This window comes from Dermacentor silvarum, chromosome 9, assembly GCF_013339745.2.
Source record: "Dermacentor silvarum isolate Dsil-2018 chromosome 9, BIME_Dsil_1.4, whole genome shotgun sequence".
NCBI classification, from domain to species: Eukaryota; Metazoa; Arthropoda; class Arachnida; order Ixodida; family Ixodidae; genus Dermacentor; species Dermacentor silvarum.
In genome coordinates, this window is record NC_051162.1 from 93,175,542 (window position 1) to 93,193,595 (window position 18,054).

The following is an 18,054-nucleotide window of genomic DNA, read 5'->3' on the forward strand; positions in this document are numbered from 1 at the left end:
TTGCCTCTGTGATGTCAGTAAAGTAACTAGTATGATGCCTGTGCTTGCTGCTGTTTATCATCATTGTCATCAATTGTCTCTATGCCTCAATGTCTGGGATTGCTTATCTCCACACTTGCCTCTGTTTGCATGCTAATCTTTGCACTTAATTCAGTGGGTTCCTTATGATAGGGCTGCTTATCTGTCATTTATCTTTGCGACAAGGCTTATCTCAGTTTAATCTCATGTTACTGCTTACTTTATTATCAGTGAGGTCAATTGTCTCTACGTTGCAGCTTCTGGGATTGCTTGTCTTCACATCTGCCTCCGTGAGTTCGCTAATCTCTGAATGTATCTCTGCAATTATGTGCAGGAGATAGTGGCCATCAGTTGCACGTGGTGCAAGACAGCCTACCACAACAAGGAGTCTTGTTTCAGTATGCAAAGGATTGGGGAGCAGTGCAACCTGGGGACACACATGGACATCATCGTGCCGCCCTCGTGGATCGTCAAGTTGCCCCGGAAGGGTTCCTTCAAGTCATCTATCAGGAGGTCACCAAAGAAACGGGCTTCTACGAAAAAGAAGTCCCGTAAAGAGGTGGGCATCCACTACTGCCTCATTCCAGAAAAGCCAGGGCTGTGCCTGTAGGTCACAGCATGATGGCTGATAAGCTTATCAAAGCCACCCTGACTGTACAGTCGATGTTGCTAACTTCACAGCATGGAAACCAGACAAGGATAAGAAAGGTGACAGCGGCAAGTGCCAACTTCCAGCGGAATTTCGTTCTCGAAAGCCAACAAGTGTAAAGCACACATACACATTTACATAATCAGCAAGCCATTAGCATTGTAAAACTGTGGCAAAATCTATAGATTTTTTAATTAACACTTATATTAGCTCAATGGGAAAGTTAAGTGCAGATAAACCTTAACTTGAACATCAGTGCATTTTGCCACAGAATTTAAGGACGTAGGAGGTGTGTTCATAAGTAGTATCAAACCTTTGGTTAGCACAAATACATATAAAACCCTAATCCCCTTCAAAGTAGTCTCCTTGGTAGTGCACACACTTCTAGTGCTCCCGCCATTGTTAAAAACACTTCTGGAACGTGCCTTTTGGAATGGTGATCAGCCGGGCCGTTGCATTCCGCATGATGACTCATTTATTCACGAGGTGCTCATGGCATCATCTCCGAAAGTCTGTTGAATCTTGCGAATGGTTTTCACTTGGGTATCACCAAGATTTTGGCAATATTTGATGCACTGTCACTGCTCATGTTCTTCTGTCATTTTACAACTTACTGGAATCCGACAGGCGCTTACTACACGTCGTCACTCATAGGCTGTCTGTCAGCAACTCGCGATTTTTGTGGGCAGAAAGAAAATTTAGTAAATGCGCATGAATGTTCCCTCCATATCTCCACCGAATTAGGCCTCCAGCATTTCAGTTGGTTTATGTGTGAAAGAAGAAAGTTTTGTACTTTTTGAACACACCTCAGTATTTCTCAAAACCGGTGTTAAGCACAACCTTTTTGCCAAATGGCTGAGTTCATTGTTGCTTGGCTTCAGTTGTGCAATTGGTACATGTGCCCTATCTGAATACTTACTAATTCAACTTGATAAATTTAATTAGCTAACATTATACCGTGATTTGTCATGCAAGTAATGACCACCTTTTCAAGCAATCCTGCTGATGGGAGAATTGTGCTATCTGCCACCACAGAAGATATTTAGTAAGCTTGCTTCCATAAATAAAATTATCCAGTTTGTTACCATAACAGCAATAAAGACATTTCACAGGCATATTGCATTGGGTGGCTGGGGCAAATTTTCACGCTGCCTAGCTTTGCTGACTTCGGTCCACATTTTCTGTGTGAATATTTTTAGGGATGTGGAGACAAGGACACGCAGCGTGCATTCGCCATCAAGCCGATCCCGTGCGCATCAAGCAAGCCCCTGTTGGTGTTCATCAATCCACGGAGTGGGGGCAACCAGGGGTCCAAGATGATGCAGAAGTTCCAGTGGCTTCTTAACCCACGCCAAGTCTTCGATCTCTCGGAAGGGGGTCCCAAACAGGGGTGAGTGTTCTGTGCCTTAACTCACTTTTGTCTATTTCACATTTTCCATCTTCGTTTGCGCCTTACACTTGTAGCCATTTTTCTGGAATGGTTATTTACTGAATAGGCTCATGTAACAGCGGATTGGGTTTGCCATGCTGAAGCAACAGGATTGGTTCAACCCCTTTATGGCCAAGACTTCTGACCAAAAATGGTGCTGAAATGGTCCTTGAGTTGTAGGGCTTTGAGGCGGAGCTATGAACTATGGCTCTCAAAGCTTCCTTTCTGGGCATTCCCAAGATTGACCCATTCTGCCATTTGTTGCACCAAATGGTAAATAAGAACCTTCTATGTGCTCAGTTTGTCAGAAAACCGGCAAACAGTTCCAAATTATGCTCGATGAAGGACCATCAAAAGCCAAAAAAATTGATTTGGTTCGAAGGCCTTTCAACGACTAAGCCAATTACAGTAAAAGCTCGTTCATTCATAACTCTCTAATTCGAAGTAGCCACCACGGTTCGTCTAACAATGTATTGATTGCAACATATAACGCATCCCACTAATTCACACTGAAATCCGCACCGCCACCGATAATTTGAACTCCGTGCCATCATGGATCAGGAGAGTACTAGTGCGCCAGAGCACGTTGGCGACGCTGGTGTCGCCGCGCGGGCCACACACATTTGCTCTTTCCATCTAAGGCACCCATTCTTGCGTTGTCTGACATTGGTGAGCGGGCGAGCGTCGCTTGGGGCCAGTCACGCTACGCCGGTTGCACTGCGCCAGCCGAAATGCCGTCGCCTCCATGCTCCGAAGCGCATGCCGTCGGCTGCTCTCTTTGGAGCATGCGCAGAACGATCCCCAACCTGCGCGCCGCTTTGAACAGCTGTCTGCGACCGTCGGCGAAGCGGCGTGGGCACCTTTTTTTCTTTGCGCAATGCATTATAAGTCATCGCAGTTGGCACGAAGAACGTGCGGATAGAGCAAGATCCATCTTGACGTCTGGCACGTTGGACCACGTTGGCAGCGTCCGACTACGTTGGCTGCGCCAGTGCGTCGAACCATAGACGTTCTCGCCAACGTGATGTAGCGTGTGTGTGCTTGCACTACTTCACGCTACGTCAGAGAGTAGTGCGCCTTATCCGAGCAATTTTTTTTTCTTACTTTCATTAGTTTGAATTCTGTACAATTCGAATTTTCGTAGCGTCCCCGCGGAATTCGAATTAACGAGCTTTTACTGTATAAGGGTGACGTGCAGGGCTTTTGGCGACGTTGGTGATCTGTCAGAGTCTTTAAACCTGATTTGTTGCATAAAAGGGGAGAGGGTGACCTGTCAGTGATTGCTGATGCGGTGGAATCTTATAGTAACAAAGAAAATTTGAAGTTTAGAACTTTAGACCTGTCGTCCTTGTTTCACTCCGTTGTGCCATTAGGGCATGTGTTTTTTTTTTAATGGGAGCGTTTGGCTCACAGCTGAGACGGTAGCAATGAGTGCATCATCGCTTTGTGTGCACAGGCTCGAGCTGTACCGCAAGGTGAACAACCTGCGGATACTGGCATGTGGGGGCGATGGAACGGCGGGCTGGATCCTGTCCGTGATCGATGAGATCGGCATCGTGCCCCCGCCGCCCGTCGCTGTGCTACCCCTGGGTACCGGCAATGACCTGGCTCGCGCGCTTGGCTGGGGAGGGGTAAGACCAATCACTTGCGCTGATGACATCTCTGGAAGGTTGTTTCCGAATGGTCTAGCGAAGCTGTAAAGGTCGTGCAACACAGCAACCACTCTGTATTGCAAGAGTTATTGACCCTCAACTATGACAACTACAACTAAGCCAGAGATTCGCTACTGTGGCTGCCGCAGTCAACTCTCTGTGGCAATGAACGAAATGCTGTCGGGGCAAAGCACACATGCATAAGGGCGCTTCTGAAAGTAGTCCCTAAGTCTCACTCGTGTTTGTTTAAGCTGGAGAACAGAAAACGTAAACATCTTATTTATTACAGCACTTAACAAGACAAAAATACGCTACCCAGTGCTAAATTCGAATTTTAGTTTCTCGCTTTGCTCTTCTGCGTTTGTCAAATGCAAAACCGTCACAAGTAGCAAATTATGCTGATTCGGTGTATGCTTCAAGAAACCGAAACGTAAAGTGATTTCGGACTAGTATGCTGGACTACTTGGCGCATTAACAGGCATGCAGAAGCTCTGCCCCCGTAGTTGTCACTTCATTGCCGCAGCAAGTTGTCTGCGTGTGGAACCCAGTTTCTTCTTTCTTTCTTTCTGTTCTTAATATTTATGAACTGCTTTTTTGAGTGCTGTGTTACCCTACATTTCAGAATGCTCTCGGAGCACACTGAAGGGAATGCTGAAGGGACCAGTAGAAGATGCTGTAACAAACCCTGTATTTCAGACGTAGCAGCAACTTATTAAGTGTAACACGCAAGTGCTTTGAAGTCCCAAAGATTTAATGGCCTGCTTGGTGAACATTGCATTTGCTGCACATTAAACCCTCGTTAAAAAGTCAAGCAATTTGAGTACAAAGGGGCAAGATGGTAAAGTGGGTGAAGTATAAACCCCATGCAAGTGATTTTGTGCACAATGTCGACAAACGGCACGGTGGAGATGGCTGTTGCATCCGCTCGTCGCCTGCAAGTTGAATGTCATGCGAGTGATGATGTGGCTTTTTTGCCGATTTGAGGGCAGCAAATACGCACCGAAACTGGCGTGACGCATGCTCTAATAAAGTAAGTTGATTTCTTTTGCTGTACACAGCAGCATAAAGTATTTCTCAAGGTCTTGTAGAACGTTTCTTTATCCATGCTCGCATCAAAATTCGGTCGTTTGGTTTGTTTCGTGCAAGAACTGGTAGGTATCACTGTTGTACATCCTGTTACAGCTTTGCGCTATTCGCTAGTCGCTCATAGCACTTCCAGGCAACGAGTGACGAATTCTACATTTCCAAAACCGAGTGATCGAGCGATGAGAATGAGTGATATCAACGTGCAACGGCCCGTCTCCTCGCTGGAAGTCATCGCTTGTTGCTGTTGAACACAAAATCGCTCACATGGTGTTTGGGCTTTGTATGCTAGTTTTGCCTACGGAAGCGGCTTCGTGACAGCACGGGAACACAGGCACTGCTGTGAAGCCAAACCGCGCTTTCACAGAGAACAGCTGCAAAAGAGCAGTGATGACTGGACATATTTATATACGAAATTATAATGTTTCTCGAGGTTAACTTCATGCCAGCGATTGTGCCGGGATGCTTTAATTTCATTTGAACATTGTCTCGTGCTGTTATCTCTTAGGTTATGCATGTGGCATATATTCCATATACATTTTTTTTTCCTTTTCTAAGGATTATAATCAATCAGGCAGGCTATGTGTGACATTGGTTTATGTGATCGAAAGCACTGTAATTGTGAAACATAAGGCACTGAAGAGCATTTTGGCTGTCGCTTGGGTCTTAGCATTATGCACATTACACTGTTTTTTTTCTTCATACAGTACAGCTCTAGTATTCTGTGTGGATGTTTTAAGACATCACTTGAGCTTATCTTGAGATGGGAACATATTTATGGATGGGAAAGCATGGACAAGATTTTTTGGTGTTCACGTGGGCATAAGAGCCCTCTGGTAGCCTGGAGTATCTCGTGTTCCATGAAGCAGATATGACACACAGAATTTACCAGTATGGCCTGAAGTATCAAGGAATAGGAGGCAGTGAAGGACAGGGGTGTATGAAAGATTTCCAAGTCTGGACACTGGACGCAGGCACCTTATTTCCATAACTCACAATTTTTGAGGGCAACTGAAGTACTTCACGGTTGCATTTCGGTCTTCATTAGAATGGATACTTAGCTTATGCCATGTGACATACGCTGCTCCTTATGTGAGCAATGAGTTATGAACAGCCAGTACCATGTTTTTGTCAGCTACTGGCAAAGAACTTGCAACTAGTGTAAGCAGTCTCAAAGTTCTGAGTAATTAGGAGGAACTCTAATTTATAATATGTACGGCTACCTTGCTTTCTCGAAGGTATGCTTCAAGAAAAGGAGCAGGCATGGTGAAAAATGTGTTGAATGTGAAAGTGATCAGTGTCATTGTTGTTTTCTTCCTGCTTGTAGGGTTACACGGATGAGCCTATATCAAAGATACTCCAAGATGTTCAGAATGGGGACATCGTTCAGCTGGACAGGTGAGTCGCAGCTTCTGAAATGTGTCTGTAGAAAAAAAGAGGGTTTTCTCTAGTCAGCTGCAGTGCAGTGTCATCTTGCTGGTTTCTTCAATGTGCATTGCACTCCAATGTGAAAAGCAATTCCATGTTTGTCCTTATAGTAACCGTAGATTTTTCTTGCTCCTGCACTTAAATCTTGCGGCAGGGTTTCTTCAATACTAGAAATATAGTGGATTATTTATTTTGATGGAAACTGACTTATTGAAGATGTTCTGCAGTAGGTATCGCACCTTTGTTACATCAGCTAGATTACTTCAATTACAAGACAGATTACTGAGAAATGTTGGCTAATTAAAAAACATTTCATGAATTTGTAATTAATACCTTTAATGCACATCTCCGAATTGCAGAATTGAAGCTGAGTAGTAATGAAGTCATAATTATTCATTTAGTGGAAATCCTTTGTTTAGCAACAGATTCGAGAAATACATCCTCACTGCATTGCTGTCATTATTCCATAAATTCATTCACTCTGATGGAATAACCCTGCCATGCTTGAAACACCACGTCTTCACATCGCACAGATTGCGCAATAATTTCAGCTATGCCCGCATATACGGCATGGCGCAAGCATTTAACTCTTCATCGGTGCCTCGCACTATCCGTCTCTGGAACAGCCTTCCAGATAGCATTGCTTGACTCATAAATCATGATGCCTTTTATAGTAATTTGGCCAAACATTTTTCTCCACACCGCAGAAGAAGAAGAAGAAATAAACTTTATTTAAAGAGCCGGCACTTTGCTTTTAGTGGCCTCAGGTGTCGGCTCGAAGTCCTTGGACTCGGGCAGCATCTTCGACTTGCCGGACGGCCCAGAGCTGGTCTTCCAGCTCCGAACTTTTCAGGGCCGCCTCCCAGTGGCAGACTTTTTTTTTTTATTAATTTTTTTTTTCACCCTGGTTGAGTTAGTACATGGTTACTTATCAATGCGATGACGTTTCCGTTTCCATTGCATTGTCACGCGTTGAGCCTGTGTTATTTTTTTTTCATTCTTTTTTTCGTTTTTAATATTGCGCTATGTATAAAGACCTATGTAACGTATAATGTAACTTTTCGTTTTTTTTTTTTTTTTTCACTTGCTGTTTTTATGCAATGCTTATCTGTTCATTTCTTTTTCTTTTTTTTTAAGATCTGTCTGGTTTCTGTTATATGCAAATTTCTTCGTTTTGTGCCAATTGTTGAATCCGTGTAGCATCGATTGATCTTTTTACCGATTGTATTGTATTGTACCATATGCCCCCCTCACCCTATGCCTCTTCGTCGGCCTGTGAGCTCTTTCTAAATAAAAAAAAATAATAAACCTATGGTGAAATGCTTTGATGCTTTTGTGAACACTTAGCAATCTGGCAGTGCTGTTAAAGATCCTGAGTAGAAAAAAAAAAAACTAGGCCAGCGTTTATCTCACTGCAAGCTAAGTATGCATACTTAGAGAGCTTGCGAGCTTTCTATACCTCAGAGAGCTTTTTATACCTCGAATGTCTTACTGACCTGTGATTTTGTACACACTGCGACATGCTCGCTTAGGTTGAATGTACCTACAGTTTTCCATCAGATACCTCCAAAGTGGGCAAAGTCTGTCTGTAATGCTATAGAGAAGTATGTGGCCGATGGTCGTATCGAACCACTGTCTTTTAGCACAGCAGTCCATTGCTGTAACTGTGAATTGTGTAACTGTGAACTGTAGCAATTGCACGCTTGCTTTTCTCGTGCCAAAGTTGTTCCTTGAAACATCTGGTGCGGGTGTCACGTGCTAGTTTGTTGTATTCTTCTCTCGTGACAGCTAGGGCTTTGAGATGCTGTGTTAGATTGCAACCACCTTCAGGGTCGGCCTACATTTTTTGTCAGAAGAACGCGAAAACTCCTTAAGTGGGTAAAGTCAGCCTGCAATGCCATCGTATCATTATTGTTAATTATTCGTTGTGCATTTTGATATCTCGTGCAAGTAACGCCTGCTTCTTCAAATATTCAATCTCATATACATATCTGGACTCCCCCACTACAGCGTGGCTCATAATCGCGTTGTGGTTTTAGCATGTAAAACCCCAGAATTTAAATCATTTCATTTCTCCAGCCGTGATGGCTGCATTTCAATGGGGTCGAAATGCAAAAGCATTTGTGTACTTAAGTTTAGGCACACGTTCAAAAGCCCCAGGTGGTTAAATTTAATCTGGAGCCCTTCACTACACTGTCTCATAGCACATGGGTTACATTGAGGTGTTAAACCCCTTAATTTGATTTTGATTTGATTTCGTTTAATTTGTTGACCTGCCTCTCTTTCACCTCTCTGCAGGTGGGACCTAATTGTAAATAGAAACACGGAGGTGGACATCTCTCAGTGCGAAGAAGGCAAAGAGACTGTGCCTTTAAATGTTGTGAATAATTATTTCTCTATCGGCGTGGACGCCCACATTGCCTTGGAGTTTCACGAAGCACGCGGTGAGCTTGTCATGTCTAGCTCTGGAAACAGGCATTTTTTTTTGTACGATTTTTGCACAGTGCTTTACCCGAAAATCTTTCTTACACAGTGTGGGTCAAACTAGGTGCAATACCAGTATATTTCATGGCATGTTTTGGATATGGATATTCTGGAAAGTAATGGCAGGGGTGTTATTTGCAAAGAATCACTTCATTTTGTATTCTTGTTATCCATCAAGCCATGCGGCTGGTCCCATTGGAACAGCAGCATTACGTTATTCTAGCCGGTGGTGAAGCATGAAAAGAAGAAAAAATTAATTAAGACGTTACAAAGTACAGCCCTTCTGATCTCAACATTCCTATTAATACGCACAGCGGCTCAGTGGCTCAGACGTGATACTTGAAGCACATGGCTGCCGGCACTTGTTGTGCCACTAGTGGGCACTGGGAAAACCGAGTGCATTGCATTACATGATGAGGGCAAGAAGATTTGTTATGGATGGTGACTGCATTTGGCTCCCCCCCCCCCAAAGCTCGTCGGTGATGCAGCAAGCGCCGGCTGCCATGTGATACGAGTGTCATGTTTGAATCGCTGGGCAGTGTACATATCTTGAGCGCTCACCGGCCTTGAATGTGCAGTTTCGACGTTGGCCCTACAGTATTAATTAACCTTAAAGTGAGTCGGTGGCAGTTTTGTTCACTAGGTGATAACACATAATGCTTTCTGTCTACCTGCACACGTTAGAAAGGGAAACGACAGACAAAGCAATGTGGATGGGACACTGAGAATAGAACACTTTGTCTGCGTTTGTCCCTTTTGAATATGCGCTGGTCTTGTGACAATGTGTACAGTGCATTCCACTATTAAAGGGAGCATTTGAACGTAGAGCACATGCGGATTTCCCGCTCTAGCAACTGCGAAAAGTGCCAGGCCTTGCAGCAGACAAGTTGTGGTTGGTAGCCCTGATACCTTTCTACACTCCCTTTAAGTGCACTGACATGACTTCAGCCAGAGTGAGAGCTGCACATTGGTGTGTTCCCTTTAACATGGGAGCACACTGTACAGTGAAGGCCTTGTTGTGACGAAGTTGTATATCAATATCTGTTCTCACTTGTGTTTGTTTTTCTGGTTACCTGCCCACCCTTGTGTGCCCCCATGCAGAAGCTCACCCTGAGCGGTTCAACAGCAGGCTAAAGAACAAAATGTTTTACGGCCAGGCAGGAGGCAAGGATCTCCTTCAGCGAAAGTGGAAGGACCTCTGCAACTACGTCACATTGGAGGTCAGAGGGGCCTTGGCAATCTTTCATTTTACTTTCAATAGCAAGTTATACTTACTCTTTGCTATAGTTTTAGAGGCCTCTTGTCTGAAGCCTCTTGTCTAAAGCCTCTTGTATGTCATGTGTGCCTAGAAGATGCGTAGTCATGTAAAATTTTGCTTGCGGTAGTGTCAGTACTGGTTCAAAAAGTTCATAAGGCTCATCATATGTGCCTCCAAGGTGTGTAAACATGCAAAACTTTCCTTGTTCCTTGAAGTATCCAGTTATATTTGGTGTTTACACTGGTTCATGAAGACTTGTGGCTGAAGCCTCAGGTGTGCCGCATGTGCCTCCGAGATGTGTGGTCGCATCAAATTTTACTCGCGATAACAAGTTGTGAATACATTGTGTTTGCACTGGTTTGTATCATGCTGTCTGAATCCTTGTGTGTGTCATATGCCTAATCACATGAAAGTCAAAGAAAAAAGGTGGAAAAAAGATGAAGGAGTGGATCGAAATTTGTGCACCAGGGTCGGCATAATGTAAAACCATTCCAATCTGTTTTTATTCCAAATTCGCCATTAGCCCTCCGTGAGAGGTCAGAATGGTTCAGGTCCAGCCCAAATGGGCAGAGCCCGAGTCATTTTGACCTATCACCAATTTGGCCAATTTGGAATAAAAGCAGATTGAAATAGTTTTACGTTATACCGGCCCAGATTTGTCCTATTTGTTACGGACCTTTGCAGTGGTGCGTGACCTTGGATGCTCCTCTTTTTTTCCTAAACAGTGCGATGGCCAAGATTACACGGGGAAGTTACGAGAGCACAAAGTACACTCCATTCTCTTCTTGAACATTCCCAGGTGAGAAGTCCAAACTATTTCTGTTCATTGCAAAGCATGTCACACCCACCGTGGTAGCACAGTGGCTACAGTATTGCGCGGCTGACTTCGAGGGCGTGAGTTCAATCCCGGCTGTGGCGGCCGTATTTCAATAGGGCGGAATGCAAAATCACCCGTGTATCGTGCATTGGGTGCTCGTTAAAGACCCACAGGTTGTCAAAAATAAACTGCAGCCCCTACTACGACATGGCCCATAATCGTATTGGGGTTTTGGCATGTAAAACTTCAGAATGAAATTTTTCAAAGCACACTGCTTGTAGCATTGAGGGATGAAAACATGCATGCCTAGTAGACGAAAAAAAGAACACAGACGTAACAAAACGTAAACTATGCTCTGCGTCTTCTTCGTCTAATGGCTACATGTGTTTGCGTCCCTTTGTGTTTAAAGCAGCGTGCTTTCCCCATGAAAGTGTTACCAATTATCTCCATTCATAGCTTTACTACTTCTTTTCAGCACAAAGTGTGAGAACTAATAGTCCGGGTTTCCTTACAGGCTTGCCTTAGCGTTCATGGTTCATAATGGCCATAAACGCCATTTAAATGACAACAATTCGATCGTTGCAACTTCAAAGCGTAATATTCAGAGTGATATTGCACACACTCAGTGTGCTATGTTATAGAAAATAGCAGGTGGTCATTTGAACTCGGTTTCTGTTTACTCACACATGTAGCTAATATGATATGCATACGAATGTTTCTACTTGTAGCTGATGGGCTAGTAGGCAGTCTAATAAGTACTTCATGTGCAGAAAAAGCGATGCTGACTTTAATGAGACACTGGCGATTTGGCCTGGCATGCTGGTGCCATGCTACACCAGGTGTTTGGTGAGGATTATGACGTTGTAGCACACAACACTTGGGTACAGCATCCTCACAGCAGAGGCAAGCAAAGCAATGATATAGAGAGTTTTAGCTTGCCCGGTATTTAGGTAAACGCAGGCGGACTGTGCGTTTTATGGAAGGGGCAGAGGCAAAAAATTTGAGTGGCCACCACGGTGCAGCCACCTGCTTGGTGCAGAGCTCCACCAGACAAACATGGTTAATATTGCTGTAGCCAAGTTTATTTTACTTTGCTGCGGGTGTAAATTTTCGGCAGCAACACGATTACGCCACTGCCAGCAAGCATTACACCAGCAGCGAAGTAAAATACACTTGGTTACTGCAATAATAATTGTGTTTGTCTGATCGAGCTTTGCGCCACCAGGTAGGTAGCTTCACCGTGCAGGCCACTCACGTTTATGCCTCCGGCTCTCCAGTAAAATGCCCCATCTGCCTGCGTTTAACCAAATACCGAACACGCTAAAACTCTCTATTATGAGATGTGGTGTTGTCACTAGTTAACGGTAGTGTGCTTGATAACAAGCTCTCTGTGGTGTAATAGGTACCGTATGTTTGCATGCATAACCCGCTGCAGAAATTTAAAAAAGTTTAACAGTAAAGCTAGGGGGTGTGCTATGTGCAAATTGCGCTCGAGGTGTGGCTTCATGGCTCTGTGAAGCCACTCCTCAAGGCGAAGTTCTTTGCCATTCAAAGTTTTGTTATCTCCTAGGGAACCCAACCTTCTCCCCACCCTTGTGTAATAAATCTCTCTTCTCTCCTCTTTCATGGTCGGCCCATTCTCCTCCTTTTCGGGTCACCATTTTGCATTGTGGCTGTGGTTAGCAAATAGTGCATGCGGCATTGGTGAACTGTAACTCTGGTCATGATGAGCTGTGCTCAATGGCAGTCCTCTGCAGCTCAGCAGAAGTTGAAGATTATCAGTGTCGCTAAAAAATTGGGGAACAGAGCTGCTGGCCAAAGATATGTTGTGGACGAGTTGTGCATTCGCAAATGGAGAATGTTTTGACAAAGCTTTGAGTGTCTTTGTACGCAGTCTCACATTGGGTTATACGTACGAATTTCCTTTTTCTTTCCGAGGTGTCGTAATTGTAGGTGCGGCTTATGCACGGAGATAGGTTATACTCAGGAAAAAAATAACTGCCACGCATCATCACATGATCTCTCGGATCGTTCCTTTGCATGTTGCTGCAGTTATGGTGGTGGCACGAGACCCTGGGGGAACCCGGGGACAGCGTTTGAAATGCCACAGACCGATGATGGCCTCATTGAAGTGATTGGCCTCACCATCTACCAAATGGTGAGTGTTGTCAGTGGCATTCCTTACTTAGTCATTGTGATGCCATGACTTGCAATGGCTTTATACCACGACAGCATTGGTGATGACGATATTGCCGCGTGATGGGTCTGCTTTACTTTCTCATATTAAGTTTGTTATCACCACTGATGCAGTCTTACCATATCGTTGTTGACAGTCTTACCTTACTTCTTTACCTTTTTATCGTTGCTAATGTGTGGCCCTGTCAACTTATATTTCAAAGAGCCATGGGCTGTCAAGTTGCCTGCATACTATCATTACTTCTTAACTGTTGTCAAACTTGCGCTGTCGCGGGACCGAATCATGGCCACGGCGGCCGCATTTCGATGTGGGCGAAATGCGAAAACACCCATGTACTTAGATTTAGGTGCACGTTGAAGAACCCCAGGTGGTCCAAATTTCCGGAGTCCCCCACTACGGCGTGCCTCATAATCAGATCGTGGTTTTGGCACGTAAAACCCCATAATTTTAGACTTGCGCTGTTATCTTCCCATCCGAGCGTATCTTCAACACGAAACTTCCAGCTCCTTTGCCATGCTTTGACAACTGTTACCAAGAAGTTTTTCCGTACTTATGTATAAATGATAGTTTGTTGAGCACTGCTACAATCCTGATTCGACAATCGCTGACTGTGCTCATCACTGTCTTTGCTTGCTTTCTGGGCATGGGCTTGGCCTGTCAAAGGTTGAAGTCTTTATTTTTTTCATGATGCTGTCCCGGCTTTTTAACCATCACTACACCATGACAATTTAGGCAGCGTGCTAGAAGGTTTCATTAGAAGGTTGCACTGGTTTACCATTCCTAATGTTGAACCAACTAGCCCAGGCATTCATCCTGGCCAGCCCGAGAGCCTTTGACAACAAACTTCTGCCATCTAAGAAAGATCACAAGGAAGGAGGCAGACATGAGGGTGTAAGGGTTGAAGGTCGAAGTATAAAGGCACACCACGAGGGTGTAAGGAACATGAGGGCCTCGTTGGAGGAGAGCGCTGCCATGCAGCTTTGGGGCACTATGCAATATGTTAGGTTAGGTTAGGTTAGGTTCTGTGCATGTCTTTTGGAGGTCACAGCTGCCAATACTGTAGCAGATGAGCACGACGCTGCGTGCATCACAAACGAGAAGTTGTTCTTGAGAAGATTAGAGCGGCTGCTGCTGTCGCAATAAACGAGCTCAGAGTTGCAGATATCGCCAAAGTCAGCTGATTATTTATTATCGTTTTTCCCTGCAGCCTTTTCTCCAGGCGGGTGGCCATGGCACGTGCCTCTGCCAGTGCCGGAGCGCCCGCGTCGTGACGAGCAAGACCATCCCGGTGCAAGTGGATGGGGAGCCCTGCCGCCTACTGCCGTCGCTTATCGAGCTGCATATGCGCAACACGGCCTGCATGGTCGCCAAGGCCAAGGTGCGCAAGGGCTTTGACACTGGCTTTGGCTTACTCCGTGAAGGGTGTAACATTTCTTTGAGCATTTCAAGCTGTGCTTTCAACGCTTTAACACACCCAAGCTGTACTTGTCCTGGCACTTTTCACTGTTATCGCCAAGGAGGAGCCGTGCTCGTCCAGTTCACAGCTACTTCTGCTTTGCTTGTCAGAGATGAGCCGCACTTGTAAACTCGGTTCACGTCCTGGATTCCATCTCATTACATTACGGGAGGGGAGGGGTTGCAAGATTTCTACATGATCTCAGTCAGTCAAAAAAGTTATCAGTAGCATTCCTCAGAAAATTTTACGGACGGGTGATTGAAAGTGCTTTTTGTAGGAAAGGCTGTTCCGTTCTGCTGCTGTGCATGGAAAAAAACAATGTGAATGCAACAGTAGCATGAGCATGTGGGAGTGATACTTGGAAGTCCATAGCTTGTGCGATGAGATATGAATGCCAGGAGGGAGATATAAGGCTGAATTTGAGTTTCAGCACTTGAGCATGCTCTTCAGTGCTTTCATTCCCTTTCGTTATAGTATGTTCAGATAATTACTCCTGAACCTTACACGTGAGCTGAGGGAAAGTCACTTTTTCAAAGCAGACATTTTACAATAATATTTGGGATGAATATCTTTAGTAAAAACATGCAAAAACTTTTGCCAATTCTTTTGTTCCAGCAAATTATTCCTCATTACATCCAGATTCAAAAACTATATTGCATGTGCTAAACCGCACATGAAACATATATTTGTATACAGTATAAGTATATTATACAATATATAAATATAATTTGTATTATATATCTGCAGGGTGTTTCACGTAACTTGAACCAAGGATTTAAAAAAAGTGGTTAACTGCAGCTGGGGGAAACCAACAACATATGATTTGCCATCATGTGGCGCTCTTTAGAGTATTGTATTAGAATGTTGAAGAACAAGTGTACTGTAAAAATGAAGTGTTTTCTGACATGTTATAACCCTCTTACTATAACGCCCTCTGGCAATGCGGGGTGATTTCTGAATTAAAAAAAATCACCGCCCCTTCCATTCCGTGAAGATGGTCGAACAGTGAAGCTGTGTTAGCTACACCGAGTGTTACACCATGCCAGTCAAAGTGCACAAGCAGTCTATATTGTAAATGTTTTGTTTCACCATTCTTTCACCTCATTTTCGCTTTTGCGTGCTTCACCTGGTGACCATGCTTTAAAAAAAAAGGTGCGGCCTTCTGCGTCAGGCCAGCTGCAATGGAGCGAACGTCCGAGCCGTAGTTGCATTCGTGTCCGCTTGGTTGGCCCGAACGGTGCTACTTGCAGGGGATGGGACGCGTCGGCGTCGATGGGCAACGGCGTTCCTCGCGCTTTTTCTATGACGTTCCCAGACAAGAGTCCTTAACTAAAACTTTATATACAACCAACGCTAATGCGAACGGTGCTACTTGCGAGTGATGGGACACGTTGGCGTCCACGGGCAACGGCGTTCCTAGCGTGTTCCTCACGCTTTTTCTACGACGTTCCCAGACAAGAGTCCTTCACCACAACTCCATATATACAACCAACGCTAACACGAACTCCTCTCACACCCCAGTCCTCCGTTGACCTACTTTTTTCATACACCGCCATTGGTTGGCGCGCCTCACGCTCCCCCTCTCCCTCTCCCCCATCCTAGGTATTGAATGGCGCGACTTAGGTCAACCCCCTCCACGTTCTCCTTTTCATCTGCACCCTCTCACAGCATTCTCACAGGGTTGAGCTCATCTTTTTTTCTCCTGTCCCGCTAGGTCACAGGGTTTTAGCGAACTGACGACGATGGCACAGCGTCTGTAGAAACAGCTTCGCTGTAAAAAAGAATAGAGAATCAGCCTAATCGGCCACTGTTACGGAACATAGTATGTGTCCCTTAATTATACAGGTGCGCCGCATGTGCCATCTCCGGTAACGGTAAGAGCACCAGGACATTTAATAACTGTGCTGACAGCCATTCACAGCTGTTTCTGACATTGCTGTGGCAATCTGGAGTTTTCCGCTGTGGCAATCTGGGTTTTCTGCTGCAATTGCCACAGCAATCTGCTGTGGCAATCTGGCTTTTCTTCTAGCTGTTGCAGTTTTTTGAAGGCGATGGTGTTGCGGGCCCTGTGTCGCAGAAAATCCGGTGTCGGCGCCGGCGGTGTTGTCCAGCCAAAAAAATCATCCCGAACCATGCCGACCACGCAGGCCCTCCGCGTGGCGCAGAAGCGCTGGCGAACTAATTGAATTTCTCAAACTAAAATGCCTCGAAAAAATCGTAAAGTACGACTTAACCACAACCTACAGGCATGATAGCATCAGATTGTAATTTGAATATACGAGAAAACATAATTTTGGTACGGCGGAAACTCGAACACAAACCCCTTTTCCAGCATTTCTACCAATCACACAGCGGCGCGCCCCAGTCGGTGGTCCTTGCAAAAACGCCATACAGATGGCACTCGCCTCCTCCGCAGTGGCAGGCCGAGGTGAACGGGCAGAAAAAAAGAAGGCTGCAATTGGCGGGAAGCCTGACAAACAGTCAGGGATCTTTGAATCCTATCGCGTTCCACACTTAAAGGTGAAGCTTAAGCGTCCTCCAAATTTTGTTCTACAGTCCCTTGAAAAACTTCTACTGCACGACCATTAAACACATTGTCATATCACATGGAGTTTTGCAGGTATATTCAGATGGAGGGATGGATGAGGGTAGCATATCAGAACAGTCAGAAAACATGCTGTGTTGTGCTTAAGCAGTGACCTTGCTTCCTGCGCCATTATTGCAGAGGTGTTAGCCATTGGATCAGTGTTTCTTCATATTTGAACAGTGATTTATTGCATTGGCTCTGCAATGGGTACTTTCCCGAGTCGGTTCTTGATTTACTTTTTCTCTCACTTTGCAGATTCACAACCAAGTGCCAAGCCAGTAAGTATTCCTTTCTTATGACGCTGTTTTGCAGGTAGTAATTAAGGGTGTGTGAATACTGACTTGTAGATCTTGAATCGAATATTGATTCAAATCAAGAATAAAAAGTCGAGTATCGAATTCACTATATAAAAAATTTATGATGAAGTTTGATACAAATTTTGTGCAAGAAATCGGTACTGCACAGGTTCAGGAGTCTGCTAGTATTGCATAACAAGAATGTTGCGAGCTAACAGTTACTTATGTACGCAGAAATCAAGATGTAGATTATGGCCTGCTCTTATTAAAGGGAACACAAGTTAGTATGCCAGCACTGATTACAGCTCAGTTCTGTATGAAGGTCTGGAAAATATTTTTTTAATGAATAGAATCAAGTGCTTCTGGCTCTCTGAACCTAAAAAAACAGTGAATTCAGTTGTACTGACTATCTTATGATGTTTTCAGTTTAATAGTGGACTTCTATTTTATAGCACTTTCATTGCACAGAAAGATTACTTTTCTAGTTTTTCTCCAAAATACAAAAGGGTTTTCCTAGTTTTATGGGCATGGGTGTTTTGTGGGTTATCATCAGCTCGTAAAGATCAGTCTGTGCGATAGAGGAAAGGGCCACACATCACAAGACTCGATCACAGTTTCACACACATTCATCTCGCAAAATTACTACTGCAACACAAGCATAACGCAAGTCTTTGAACACTCGTCGTGATGTAGCACTCTT

General features: G+C 44.6%; 1 protein-coding gene across 5 annotated transcripts in view; it reads left to right on the forward strand.

The window, feature by feature from the left end:
- The window catches only part of LOC119463350 (eye-specific diacylglycerol kinase), a 461,935-nt gene that overhangs the window by 403,754 nt on the left and 40,127 nt on the right, over positions 1–18,054 (forward strand). For all 5 annotated transcript variants that reach the window (XR_007463427.1, XM_049655998.1, XM_037724161.2 and 2 more), the window contains exons 8-17: positions 353–577; positions 1,867–2,057; positions 3,553–3,727; positions 6,159–6,229; positions 8,558–8,703; positions 9,845–9,963; positions 10,727–10,800; positions 12,871–12,976; positions 14,223–14,393; positions 17,314–17,336. Coding sequence is in view for 4 of the 5 variants with exons in the window: in XM_049655998.1 (XP_049511955.1) it covers positions 353–577; positions 1,867–2,057; positions 3,553–3,727; positions 6,159–6,229; positions 8,558–8,703; positions 9,845–9,963; positions 10,727–10,800; positions 12,871–12,976; positions 14,223–14,393; positions 17,314–17,336 (1,301 nt within the window). In the remaining variant the exon portion in view is untranslated. The remainder of the gene's footprint in view (positions 1–352; positions 578–1,866; positions 2,058–3,552; positions 3,728–6,158; positions 6,230–8,557; positions 8,704–9,844; positions 9,964–10,726; positions 10,801–12,870; positions 12,977–14,222; positions 14,394–17,313; positions 17,337–18,054) is intronic.